The sequence below is a fragment of the Tursiops truncatus genome, chromosome 3 (assembly GCF_011762595.2).
Source record: "Tursiops truncatus isolate mTurTru1 chromosome 3, mTurTru1.mat.Y, whole genome shotgun sequence".
NCBI classification, from domain to species: domain Eukaryota; kingdom Metazoa; phylum Chordata; class Mammalia; order Artiodactyla; family Delphinidae; genus Tursiops; species Tursiops truncatus.
In genome coordinates, this window is record NC_047036.1 from 47,574,492 (window position 1) to 47,589,619 (window position 15,128).

At 35.4% G+C, this 15,128-nt stretch overlaps 1 protein-coding gene across 3 annotated transcripts in view; it reads right to left on the reverse strand.

The window, feature by feature from the left end:
• ERCC8 (ERCC excision repair 8, CSA ubiquitin ligase complex subunit) overlaps nt 1–15,128 on the reverse strand; it is a 61,066-nt gene that overhangs the window by 29,048 nt on the left and 16,890 nt on the right. Inside the window, exons 3-4 of one of the 3 annotated variants that reach the window (XM_004311055.4) lie at nt 12,731–12,832; nt 8,988–9,111 (exon numbers count right to left, since the gene is read on the reverse strand). In XM_004311055.4, coding sequence (XP_004311103.1) covers nt 8,988–9,111; nt 12,731–12,832 — 226 coding nt within the window. Of the gene's footprint in view, nt 1–1,690; nt 1,775–8,987; nt 9,112–12,730; nt 12,833–15,128 lie in introns of those variants that run through there. The other 2 variants (XM_019930007.3, XM_019930006.2) reach the window with 2 other exon arrangements.

Genomic DNA, 15,128 nt, shown 5'->3' on the forward strand with positions numbered 1-15,128 from the left:
TTTGTTGTTCCTTCTCCCGTCCTTATAATCTTCCTCAAGGTTTAAACTCCTCTCTTCAACTGCCAGCTATATCCTAGTGACTCACAAGTCTATATTTTCAGTTTAGACCACACTCCCAAATTCCACCTAGGTATAGCTCAATTCCTGGATTATCTCCACTTGGCTCTACACCTAAAAGTTAAATAGAGAAGACTCTAGAGAAGACATTCCTCTAAGCCACAACATATGCTCAAGCTATTAAAACATGCTCATGGAAAACTGAGATGAAGGTATGAAAAGTACCTAATATATATATTAATAGGAAAAACTAATGATGGGAGTAGAGGATGGAGAAAAGGATAGTATCTTGCCTTCCTTATTTTTCTTTATACATAGCAGAGGCACAATTGTTTCTTACTGAATGCTTTCAAATTTATTATTAAAAATAAAATACTGTCAGGCTTCCCTGGTGGCACAGTGGTTGAGAGTCTGCCTGCCGATGCAGGGGACACGAGTTCGTGCCCCGGTCCGGGAGGATCCCACATGCCGTGGAGCAGCTGGGCCCGTGAGCCATGGTCGCTGAGCCTGAGCGTCCGGAGCCTGTGCTCCACAACAGGAGAGGCCACAACAGTGAGAGGCCCGCGTACCGCAAAAAATAAATAAATAAATAAAATAAAATACTGTCATACCTTTATTTCAAACAGAATTATGAACTCATAGAATACTGTTTTAAGTTAGCAAAACATTTATGTTTTAAAGAAAATTTAAATCCAAGATGTCAGAGTTTTAATAGAAGTCAATGTTAAGGAAAGAAAATGTAAATGTATGGCTTATTAATTTTTAATTAATTAAATTAAAAAATTTTAATTAAAAGCCATACTTTTAAATGAAGTGTAACATACAGAAAAGTACACAAAAATCGTAAGTGTACAGCTCAATTAATTTTCACAAAGTGAATTTTCACAAAGTAATGACCACCTTTATTGAAAAACAGAACATTATAAACATTACAAATACCCCAGAAGGCTCCTTAGAACCCCCCCTTACAAATCTCACCAAGAAAGATAACCATCATACAGGCCTCTATCATCATTAGATTAGTTTTGTCTATTTTTGAACCTCCTATAAGGGGAATTATATATTAGGCACTCTAGTTTCTGGTTATTTTATCTAATATTATATAAGATTCACACACTTTGTTAATACAGAAGTGTTCCCTTGTCATTGTAGGAGAGTACTCCGATGTAAAATTTGCCAGATTTCATTTGGCTGCTAATGGACATTTGAGTTGTTTCCAGTTCTTGGTTATCATCAACAGTGCTGCTATGAACATTCTTACAAATATCCTTTAGTACACATATGCATGCATTTATATACCCAAAAGTGTAACTGCTGGGTCAGAGGATATGCACATATTTGGCTTCAGTCAATACCAAATATCTGTACCAATTTGTGATCTCATCAGCAACATATGTAATGTGTGATGATGTTATCATCAACCTCTTTTAAGTTTGGCCATTCTGGAGGGTACAGAGAGGTTGATGATGTTATCATCAACCTCTTTTTTTTTTTTTTGCGGTACGCTGGCCTCTCACTGTTGCGGCCTCTCCCGTAGCGGAGCACAGGCTCCGGACGCGCAGGCTCAGTGGCCATGGCTCACGGGCCCAGCCGCTCCGTGGCATGTGGGATCTTCCCGGACTGGGACACGAACCTGCGTCCCTTGCATCGGCAGGCGGACTCTCAACCACTGCGCCACCAGGGAAGCCCTCATCAACCTCTTTTAAGTTTGGCAATTCTGGAGGGTACAGAGAGGTATCTCATTATGTATTTAAATAACACATCCAGGTGCACAATTAATAAAGTTGAACACTTTTATTTATTGGCTATTTGGATATCCTCTTTCTTGAAGTGCCTATTCAAGTGTTTTGCCTATTTTTCTATAGGACTGTTTTAATTTTTGTTGACTATATAATCTGTACATCAGTCCTTTTTCAAACAGATGCATATGTCAGATATATCATCCCATTCCATGGCTTACCTTTACACTTTTGTAATAGTGTTTTTTGATGACTAGAGATTCCTAATTCTAATGTAGCTCAATTTATCTATCTCTGCCTTTTTGGTTTGTAGTTTTTGTGTCTTTAACTGTCATAAGTCACAAACACATTTTCTTTTTTCATCTTTAAGCTGTATCATTTTATCTTTCACATTTATACTTGTAATCCACCTGAAATTGACTTTTGTGTCTGGTGTGAGGTAAGGGTCAAAACTAGTTTTTAAATATGGATACCTAGTTCATCCAGGACCATTTATGGAAAAGGTTATCTTTTCCCCAATTCACTGCAGTGTTATTTTTATCATAAACCACATCATTATACAGCTATGGGTGTGTTTCATGATTCTCTATCCTGTTCCCCTGTGTGTGTTTGTTTTCACTTGTACCAATATCACACTGCCTTGATTAGTGTAATTAATTTATGGTAAAGTCTTGGTTACAGGTAGTGAAGTCCTCAAGCTTCATTATTCTTCAAGAGCACCTTGTCCCTCTGCATTTCCATATGTATTATACATTAGAATTACCTAGTCAATTTCCACAAAAGAATTCTGCAAAGGTTTTGATCAGAAATGCATTGATTCTATAGATCATACTGGGTAAAATCATTATCTTTATAATATTAAGCCTTCTAATTCTTTTCTTTCTTCTTTTTAGAATTGAGGTATAGTTGATATACAATAACAAAGTGATTCACAGTTTTTAAAGGCTACATTCCATTTATGGTTATTATATTTGTCATATTTCCTGTGTTGTAATATATATTCTTGTACCTTTCTTATTTTATACATAGTAGTTCGTACCTCTTAATCCCCTATGCCTATCTTGCCCCTCCCTCTTTCCCTCTCCTCACTGTGGTAACCATTAGTTTGTTCTCTATAACTGTGAGTCTGTCTCTTTTTTGTTATATTCACTAGCTTGTTGTACTTTTTAGATTCCACATATAAGTGATATCATACAGTGTTTGTCTTTCTCTGTATGACATTTCACTTAGTATAATACCCTCCATGTCCATGCATTTGATGCAAATGGCAAAATTTCATTCTTTTTTATGACTGAGTAGTATTCCATTGTATACACCGCATCTCCGTTATCCATTCATCTGTTGATGGGCAGTTGGGTTGCTTCCATATCTTGGCAATTATAAATAATGCTGCTATGAACATTGGGATACAAGTATCATTCTGAATTAGTGCTTTTGTTTTTTTCAGATACATACCCATGAGTGGAACTGCTGGGTCATATGGTAGTTCTATTTCCAGTTTTTTGAGAAACCTCCATAATGTTTTCCTTAGTAGCTGCACCAATTTACATTCCCACCAACAGCACCCAAGGGTTCTCTTTTCTCCACATCCTCACCAACATTTGTTATTTGTGGTCTTTTTGATGATAACCATTCTGACAGGTGTGAGGTGATATCTCATTGTGGTTTTAATTTGCATTTCTCTGATGATTAATGAAGTTGAGCATCTTTTCATGTGCCTGTTGGCCAGCTGTATGTCTTCTTTGGAAAAATGTCTATTCAGGTCTTCTAACCATCTTTTAATTAGGCTTGTTTTTTTGATGTTCAGGTGTATGAATTGTCTATATATGTGAATATTAACCCCTTATCAGTTATATCATTTGCAAACATTTTCTCCCATTCTGTAGTTTGCCTTTTTGTTTTGTTTATGGCTTTCTTTGCTGTGCAAAAGCTTTAAGTTTAATTAAGTCCCATTTGTTTATATTTGCTCTTATTGCTTGGCTTTAGGAGACAGATGCAAAAACAAATTGGTATGATTTATATCGAGAATGCGCTGAATGTTCTGCTTTCTTTTAGTTTAATGGTTTCCAGCCTTACGTTAAGGTCTTTGATCCATTTTGAGTTTATTTTTGTATATGGTGTTAGAGAATGTTTTAATTTCATTCCTTTACATGTGGCTGTCCAGTTTTCCCAGCACCAGTTATTGAAGAGACTCTCCTTTCTTTTCCTTTATTTGGCCATGCCACAGGGCTTGTGTGATCTTAGTTCCCCGAGCAGGAATTGAACCTGGGCCCTCGGCAGTGAGACTGCAGAGTCCTAATCACTGGATCACTAGGGAATTGCCAAGACTGTCTTTCCTGCATTGTATACTCTTGCCCCCTTTGTCGTAGATTAATTGACCATAAGTGCATGGGTTTATTTCTGGGCTCTCCATTCTGTTTCACTGATCTATGTACCTGTTTTTATGCCAGTACCATACTGTTTTGATTACTGTAGCTTTGTAGTATAGTCTGAAGTCAGCAAGCGTGATTCGTCTAGTTCTGTTCTTTCTGAAGATTGTTTTGGCTATTCAGGGTCTTTCACGTTTCCATACAAATTTTAAAATTATTTGTTCTAGTTCTGTGAAAAATGTCCTCGGTATTTTGACAGGGATTGCAATGAATCTGTAGATTGCTTTTGGTTGTATGTCCATTTTAACAATGTTAATTCTTCCAATCCATATACACGGTATATATTTCCATCTGTGTGTTCTCCAATTTCTTTCATCAGTGTCTTATAGTTTTCTGAGTACAGTTCTTTAACTTAAGTAGGTTTATTCCCAGGTATTATAATTTTTGATGCGTTTATAAATGGAATTGTTCCTTAATTACTCTTTCTGAAAATTCATTGTTAGTGTACAGAAATGCAACAGGTTTCTGTATATTAATTTTGCTTCTGGCAACTTTACTGGAATTCACTGATGAGCTCTAGTAGTTTTCTGGTGGTGTCTTTAGGATTTTCTAATGTATAGTATCATGTCATCTGCAAACAGTGACAGTTTTACTTCTTCTTTTCCAATTTGGATTCCTTCTATTTCTTTTTCTTCTCTGATTGCCATGCCTAGGACTTCCAAAACTATGTTGAATAAAAGTGGTGAGAGTGTGAATGTGACATATCCCACCATTTATTTAGGTCTTAATTTCTCTCAATAATATTCTATGGTTTTCTGTGTAGTGTTGAGTGGTCCTGTACACTTTTCAATTTCTTACTAGGTATATGATGACTTGTGCTGCAATTATAAACTATAATACTCTTGAAATTTCATTTTATAATTCTTTGTGCCTGGAATTCAGATACAACTGACCTTATATTCAGCAATTTTGCTGAATTTTCTTATAGTATAATTTGGCTAAAGTTTCCTTTGGATTTTCCATGTTTGTAATCATGTAATCTGTAAATGCCAGTTTAAGGAATTTCCTGTTTATTCCTACTATGTTAGGAATTAAAAAAAAAATCACGAATGGGTATTGACTTATATTAAGAAGTATTAAATATTTTCCTCAATAAAATGGGTATAGAGAGAATGTACCTCAACATAATAAAGGCCATATATGACAAGCTCATAGCTAACATCATACTCAACAGTTAAAAGCTGAAAGCTTTTCCTCTAAGATCAGGATGAAGAGAAGGATGCCCATCCTTGCCACTTTTATTCAACACAGTGCTGGAAGTCCTAGCCAGAGCAATTAAGCAAGAAAAAGAAATAACAGGCATCCAAACTGGAATGGAAAAAGTAAACCTGTCTCTATCTGCCCATGAAATGATATTATACATAGAAAACCTTAAAGACTTCACCAAAAAACTTTTAGAATAAACAAATTCAGTAAAGCTGCAGGATTCAAACTGTTAAAAAAAATCAGTTGCATTTCTATACACTAATGAACTATCAGAAGGAGAAATTAAGAAAACAATCTCATTTATAACCGCAGCATAAAGAATAAAATATCTAGAAATAAATTTAACTAGGGAGGTAAAAGGTGTACACTGAAAACTATAAGAAACTGATGAAAGAAGCTGAAGACACAAATAAATGAAAAGATATTCCATACCAGTGGACTGAAAGAACTAACAATGTTAATATGTCCACAGCACCCAAAACAATCTATAAATTCAGTGCAATTTCTACCAAATTCTCAATGGCATTTTTCTAGAAATAGGAAATAATAATCTGAAAATTTGTATGGAACCACAAAAGACCCCGAATTGCTAAAACAATCTTGAGAAAGAAGAACAAAGCTGGAGGCATCACACTTTCTGATTTCAGACTATACAGCAGTCCCCTTCTTATCTGTATTTCACTTTCCTCGGTTTCAGTTATCTGAGGTCAACTGTGGTCTGAAAATATGAAATGGAAAATTACAGATGTAAATAATTCATAAGTTTTAAATAATACACTGTTCTGAGGAGCATGATGAAAGTTTGCTTGTCCCACCTGTATGTGAATCATCCCTTTGTTCTGTGTATCCATATCATATATGCTACCCACACATGAGTATAGGAAAAAATATAGTATATACAGGGTTGGTATATACTATAACCACGGTAATTTGATAGTATCCGTGGTTTCAGGCACTCAGTGGGGGTCTTGGAATGTATCCCACATGGATAAGGGGGGACCACTGCATTACAAAGCTATAGTAATCAAAACATTATGGTACTGGCATAAAAACAGACACACAGATCAATGGACCAGAAAAGACAGTCCAGAAATAAAGCCAGGCATGTATGGTCAATTAATTTACGACAAAGGAACTAAGAATATACAATGGGGAAAGGATAGTCTCTTCAATAATGATGCTGGGAAAACTGAACAACCATACGCAAAAGAATGAAACTGGACCACTATCTTACACCATGCACGTAAATTAACTCAGAATGGACTAAAAACTTGAATGTAAGACCTGAAATCATAAAACTCCTAGAAGAAAACATTGACAGTGGTCTTGGTGAAGACTGTTTGGATTTGATACCAAAATCAAAGGCAACAAAAGCAAAATTAAACAAATGGAACTACAGCAAATTAAAAACCTGCTGCACAGCAAAGGAAACCATAAACAATATGAAAAAGCAACCTAAAGAGTGGGAGAAAATATTTGAAAATCATGATCAAGGGTTAATATCCAAAATATATAAAGAACTCATACAACTCAGTAGCAAAAAACCCAAACAATCCAAATAAAAAATGGGCAGAGGACATGAATAGACATTTTTCCAAAAATATAAGAATGGCCAAAATGAATATGAAAAGGTGTTCAATATCACTAATCATCAGGAAAATGCAAATCAAAACCACAATGAGATATCACCTCACATCTGTTAAAATGTCTATTATCAAAAAGAGATAAGTGTTGGTGAGGATATGGAGAAAAGGAAACCCTTGTGACTGGTAGTGGGAATGTAAATTGGTGCAGCCATCATGAAAGACAATACGGGGTTCCTCAAAGAATTTAAAATAGAACCATATGATACAGCAATGCCACTTCTGTGTATATATCTGAAGGAAATAAAATCACTGTCTCTCTCAAAGAGATAGCTGCACCCTCATGTTTTTTGCAGCATTATTTATAATAGCCAAGTCATGGAAACAACCTAAGTGTTCATCAACGCATAAAGGGATAAAGAAGATAACACACAGACACATACACACACACAGGAATATTATTCAGCCATGAGAAAGAATGAAATCCTGTCATTTGTGACCATGGACAAACCTTGAGGGCATTATATTAAGTGAAGTCAGGCAGACAAGGACAAATACTGTATAATATCACTTACATATGGAATCTTAAAAAGCCAAACTGATAGAAACAGTGAATAAAGTGATTACTGGGGCTGGGGGGTGGGAGAAATAGAAAGATGTTGGTTAAAGAGTATAAACTTCCAGTTATAAGATGAATAAGAGACGGGAGAAGTTTCATAGGGAAGGGGACCTGAGGCAGGGAACATAACACATAACATGTGTTCAGAAGGCAAAAGAGATCAATTTAGTGGCAGTACATCATTTAGGTTGAAAAGAGGTAGAAGCTAAGGTTGAGAAAGTGGGAAGTGAGGTTATGGAGAACTTAGAATGCCAGGCTGAATTTAGATAATGGAGTCACTAGAGGTTTCGTGTTGAGACAGGATGAAACTGCTTGATTCTGATTAATTCTGGGGTAAACTTGCTGTGGAAATGTGGAAGAAAAATAATGCAGAGAAACCAGTTAGGAGTTTTTAGGAGTAGTCTAGATGTACAGTGATGGTGAGGGAAATAGGAAAGGGAAATCTGAGAGTTTGAAGGAAGAATTGCTAAGATTTGAGGACTAAATGGATGTGAGGAGCCATCATGTTCACTTTAGTTTGGAACATGTTAAGTTTGAGAAGATGACATTACATTTAAGTAAGAGAGGTTCTGGGCTTCCCTGGTGGTGCAGTGGTTGAGAGTCTGCCTGCCGATGCGGGGGACATGGGTTCGTGCCCCGGTCCGGGAAGATCCCACATGCCGCAGAGTGGCTGGGCCCGTGAGCCATGGCCGCTGAGCCTGCGCGTCCGAGCCTGTGCTCCGCAACGGGAGAGGCTGCAGCAGTGAGAGGCCCACATACCGCAAAAAAAAAAAAAAAAAAAAAAAGAGAGGTTCTGAAGACAGGTGGAGACATATGGGACTAGAGCTCAGGGAAAAAATTAGCATGAGAAAGAAATATAAATTTGATCAAATATAAAAACTATTATCTACTGTCTACCTTTACTAAGCTATAATGTTAATAACTTTCTTTTCCTTTAAGTCTTTTGGCCAATAGGAGATAAATCCAATTTTCTTCCCTACACCACTAGACCATAGTAGTTTTTGAATAATAAAGCAAATAATAATAATAGCTAATGGTTTTTGAGCACTTACTATATGCTAGGCACTGTTCCAGGTACTTTACATATATTGACCTATTTAATCCTCACAACCATTCTATAAGGTACAATCATTACCCCCTTTACAGATAAATACAGAGAGGTTCAGACAAATATCACATAGACAGTCAGCAGCAGAACCAAGATATGAACTCAAGCACTCCAGGTCTCCTTAACTGCTATACTAATTTCACATCTACCATATGACATCTTAGCAAATAATCACACTAAAATGGTTTAGGATTAAGTTCTCATTTATCGCACAGAGCAACTTGGAAAAGTTTTTAATGTACTTACTTGTAATGTATTTGTATCCCATACTTTCAGAGTTTTATCAAATGAGCTTGATGTGAACATGCCAGTGTCATGAGGATACCACTGTACAGTCTCCACACTATATTTGTGAACATCAGGATGGCTTCTACAAAACAGTAATCAAAATTTAGAGATAACTGATTTATTTGAGTTTCAAAACTGATACTATATTCACGAGTAGCAGTCTCAGGAACGATGATATGAATGGCCAAACCTAGATCACATGCCATGTCCTAGCTGTCTAGAGAAAGAGAATATCTAGGCATCTCTAGTTTTAAGCTTTCACAGTATGATGTGGAGGGCTGCTTCCTACTAAGGCTCATAAAATGAGAGACTTCTGATTTCAATACTATATCCTGGAGGGATCAGCCAGCCACACTGGACCGCTTCATGGAGACAGTGATTTTTCCTTACTGGAAGAGATATCTATTCTGGTTTTGGATTTGCTTTTCCTGGCCATCATTTTCTCAACACCACCATTCTTAGAATTGTTGCCTCACATACTTCCGTGGTGTCCCACACAGTATTGCTTCTGATTAAGAACCCTACTTATACAACAAAAGAATGCAACTGGTAGATGCCCATGAGATTCATTACTCTTATGTAACACATCACCCATAGAATCATGATCTGTTGAAGACTCAGTTATGACATCAGTTACAATATAGCACCTTGTGATGATGATGTGCTATCCTGAAGGATGCAGTATATGCTCTGAACCAGTGATCAACACAGTATGTCCTTTACTGAATCTTAATTGAAAGACACTGGCTGTTTAGGAACACTTAAGAGACAATGGTGGGACATTTGAACACCAACTGTATACTTAATATCAGGAATTATTATAGATGTGAGATAGTGGTAGTGGGGTTATGCTTATAAAACACCTTTTACCTTTTAGAGATACAAATAATTATGAATGAAACAATATCCTTCTGAGATCTGCTTCAAAATAATCCTCAGAGTAGCTCGGTAGGTTGGGGTAAAGATGAAACAAGACTGGTTATGACTGATAGCTGCTGAAGCTGGGTGATGGGTACACAGTTCATTATACTACTCTCTATTTTCATGTATGTTAGAAATTTTCAATAAGATAAAAGTAAACAGAAGACTACTGCAACCCTATGCAGATAGGACCATCATGAGTTCTGATTCCTTAAGGTGAAGGTCTGGATCACAATACAGAATAAAGGTCCTTGACACATGTGGTGCTACCTGAAGACCTCAAGCTGGCCTTGAGACAGCTGCAAAAAAGGACTGTAGTACCTATTCATATTTCCTTACTTTCTATGTCATGTATATACGTATATATTTTAACTAATTTCCTCTTTCTTTCCTCTTTTTCTTACCTCCGTTATTTTATATAGGTTAACTATACAATTGAGCCCACAGGTTGCATAATCCTGATATAAGATCCCGTAAAACCAGTGGAAAAATAGACATTATCCTGAACTGGAGATAGATGTGGTAAATAAACAGACTTAGGGTCATAGCTCTTTGGGGAAGGGGATAATTATATTTTTTTGTCAAATAATGGATACTTGCTTTAGGTCAGGCTGAAACTTTTTTTTTAAAAGGAAGGGTAGGTATGGGAAGAAAGGTATATACTGATATTGGACAGCCAAATGGGTGGACTGTGGTGGACATGCGCCCTTTTCTTGGCTGAATATCCAAACTTCCTTTTGGGCGGAAATTCCCTTCGTTTTGTTGAAAGGCAGGGCCTTGCCTCTTGTTACATAAAGCAAGGGGCTCCAGATATTCTCTTCCCCTTGCCATTGGCAGTGGGGGCATGAACATGTGTCCTGGGCTTCATCAATCCTGCCTGGGACTCTAAAACTCCAGCTAGTAATGCAAACCAAGGATAGTTAGCAATTATTTATAGCTGTGGAGTTGAGAATCTGTGTTTGTGACATGTAGCAGAACCCAAACTAAATTGTTCCTGTGGTGTGACCTTGACTGTGTTCTCTTGTCCTAGTTTCTCTTGCTTTTCTGCTCATTTTCTACATTTGATTCTTCCACCTTCCTGCCATTATGTGAGATATTAAATTTCTTTCCAATAAATTTCTGCTTAAGATAAACAGAACTGATTTCTATTTGTTCCTAAGGATCTACACAGAGATTTTCCAGTTTTAAATAAAATAAATCTTTAATGTAGTGATCACAAATAAAAGCTCATTTATATTTTAGATTTAAAAATAGGACAAAATATTGTATTATTCTCCTACTATGTATGATCTGTCATTCTCGTTCACATTTAATAAAAATTTGGGTACAGGAATCTTTTTGGTGCTCAGAACAAACACATTAAGTAAAGCAAAAATAAATATCAGGAAACAGTCTAAGCCACATTAACTTAGTAACAATTTTTATTGAAATTACTTTTTAAAGTTAGATTATAAAGTCTTTGAATGTAAAATGCTACTTTAACTCATTTTGTAAAGATGCTTACTATATGCCCATTTACCAAAGTCATGGTTTTGAAGTTAAGAATTTGAATCTAAGAAGAAAGTCATAATAAAGTAAGATTGATATCCTAAGCATTTACTTGACATCACACACCAGAAAAGCAAATCATAGCCACTCATGGAATAACGTTACATAGCAGGTGGTATATATAAAAATATTATTTTAACAGTGTTAAAATGATAGCTAAGATAAAATAAGACAAAGATGAATTTAATTAATGACTGTCTTACACTTTAGAATTTAGATTTTTTGTTTGTTTGTTTGGTGGGAGTGGAGGGAATATAAAATGGTGTAAGCCTCTTAGGAACCAAGTTCCAAAGTACTTGAAGTGGTATCTTGTTTTGTACCAAATGTACCTATAATTATATTGCTTCCTATTTATATGATGGCTTTACAATTTTTAATATGCTTTTTAAAAGACAGTATTTCATTTAAGTCTTACAGAAAACTTACAAGAATAATAGGGCAAGTATAGTTATCTCTAAGACAAAATAGTTTTGTCAGAGGCTCAGAGAAATAGTTTCCTTAAATCTGTATTTCCAAAGTGAAGCACCAGAGCCAAGAAACATTCGTAAATCTCCTCACAAATATTCCATGAACTTATGCATCTATCTAGTGCTTTGGGAACAGCTTTAATACAGAGTGGTTGCTGATATGAATGTTCATGAAGTTTTTCCTCTTGAAAACATTTTTTCGACACCTATTCTCTCTGTTAATTCAAGGTCTCCTCAAAATCAGATCAAATACAGGAAATGAAAAAGAATTAAGTGATGATTATGAACAAATTAAAACAAAATCACAAAACACTTTATTAAAACCTTAAAAATAATTCTCACAAGATTGGAAAGCCAGTAAATAGTCAAAAAATTCAAGACAAAGAGAAGTATGTTAAGTTAGGCAGCGTTGAGTAAATAGAGAGGTAAGAAAGGGGTGTGTGTGTGTGTGTGTGTGTGTGTGTGTGTGTGTGTGTGTGTGTGTGTGTGTGTGTGTGAGAGATTGTTAGTATATTTACGGCTTCTAGCTGTTAATCTTTTTGTTCTATTAATGATAGTTGAAAAATCTACTTTGTGTTTATATTTAGCTGGAAAGACTCAAATGAGTCTTATGCTAAGTAGTCTAAAACTAAAATTAGTTACTGAGGTGTGCTATGTAGGTGGAGAACAAAAAGAACATAACCAAAAGTTTTTTTCATGTTTTGCATTCGATGCAAAAAATACTTAAATGTTTATAAATTCATGAATTACATTTTTAATACACACCTGCCAATGGAACACACTGCTTTACATGTGTAATAAGGTTGTCTGCTGGAGTTCTCAAGATCATAAAGCACCATCACACCATCTGAACCACCTGATAACATGCTAATAATAAAAAAAGTTCACATTATCATTTTATATAGTTCATTTATGACCAAGTATTTCTGAAAATTACTGACCTACAAACTCAAATTTATTATGCCCATAAATACAGAGTAAATCTTCATTAGTATAGGCTGAAATAAACTAAAATTTTTAATCTAATATTTGTGGAAGAATGAGTATAGAATGATTCAATCTGTGATCAGTTAAAATTTACCTTCATGATTCCAAAAAGAAAGGACAGTAGAAACAAGATGGCAAAAGATACTTATTTAAGGAAGTGAAATATTACAAAGTCATTTTAAATGGCCTAGTTATAAATGGAATCAGACAGACCAGTTATTACTGATGCTAGCTATATGACCCTGGGCAAGTTACTTCACCTAAGGTTTTTCCTTTGTGAAAAGTGGGACATTTTCACCTAAATCATAAAGTTGATACAAAGATAAGTCATATGCAAAGGGCTTTTATACTGCCTGGCAAAAAATAGGGGATCCATAAGTGTTAGATTTCTTCCCTCCATTATGAATGCATTTACTTAACTCATTCAATTTTGAGCTTCTGCAATATGCTAGGCATTATGCCAATTCAACTATGAATAAGACAGGCATGATTCCTGACGCCTCAGTTTACAATCTAATAGGGAAAACACATAGATTTGTGAATTTAATTTATATATCTATATATGTAAATATTTATGCATCTACATAAAGTATTGCTATTTGTTAATATTACTGCTCACCATCAATTCTGGTGCTGTTTCTATTCATTCTTGTTCTGATTTTATTCTCTGGTAGATTCTTAAGAAAGGCCTAATGAGAACAATACTCCCTGAATTCTTGTATGTTACTAATAATTAGTCCCTTTGTACTTGAAAATTAGTCTGGTTGGATATAAAATCCTTGACTCACATTTTATTTCCTTGAACATCTTAGAAAAGAAACTTCATTTCTTTGAGCAAAAAGCTCAAAATCAAAGTCTGGTTACAATATGATTCTCTTTCCCTTATATGTAGTTTCAGATTTTATTCATTCTAGGAACGTTTTCTTGGAATATAGTTTTAGTCTTTATTCCATTCTGTTCCTTTGGGTTTCTTCTCTGGAAACTCCTATTATATGTATGTTAGATCTTCTTTGCCTATCTTCTACATACATCTGTATCTCAAATACATTTCCTTTCTCCATTTCTTTTTGATTTTTAAATGTTTCCTCTTATATTTTATTTGCTTGTGTTCCTTATGCTTTAGTCTTCATTTCTGAAACTTTCTTTTCTAATTTTTTCTTGAGTTTGATCATCTCATTTTTCAGTTTTTCTAATTCCTACTTATGTTACTCTTTCATACACTGTACCTTTTAAAAATGACTTTTAGGGACTTCCCTGGCAGTCCAGTGGTTAAGACTCTGTGCTTCCACTGCAGGAGCCACAGGTTTGATCCCTGATTGGGGAACTAAGATCCCACATGCCACATGGTGCAGCCAAAAAAATAAAGAAAATAAAAAATAGAAATGACTTTCAGCTAGTTTTAAAATATTAGGTAGAGTTATCTATTTTGTGGGCATATCTTTCTGGCACAACTACACTGTCTAAAGGAACATTATTCTATTTATTCTCTTTGTTCTTAAAATAATTTTGTATGGGCTTTGATCTTAATCCTATTCTTTTGCTCATTTTTATGTAAAATTAATTTTCTTAAACTTTTAAAAGGGAGGCTTCGTTTATAACAATATTTAAAATTTATATCTCTAGAACATCCCCCTCCTCTTCTTTTTCAAATAAGATGCTCAAAATATGGCAGCTAACTTTCAGAGATTTCCTGATTCTATTCACCACCCCAATTTTTATCTGATCCATCTTTTTCCCTTGTTTCTTTCTATTGTCCCTGTACTGCTCACTTTGGATTCTATTCCAAACAGTTTCTCCTCAACGTAGGGTTCTCTCCATTAGGACATCTTTAGGTGATTAGCTGGAGAGATTATAGGGCCTACAGTACTCCAGCCCCTTTGGGTCTTACCGTGAATCCCTTGAACAACTAGAGTACACAATCCTTTCCCAGTTTCAATGTTGTAGTCAAATTGCCTTGCTGAGCTTTCAACTAACTGTCAGTTATTTTGAGTTATCAGGTCTATTAGATGCCCCAGTGGTTTTTATTGCCTCCCCTGGTATAGATGCTGATACCACACTGATTTTGTAGTTATCAGTGTTTTGCTCCCATTCATCCGTATTTTGTGGTTTGTGGAGATATTTGATCACTTATATTTGTTATGAGTGTTGTACATTGGTTTTTTATTTTGCCATCTTT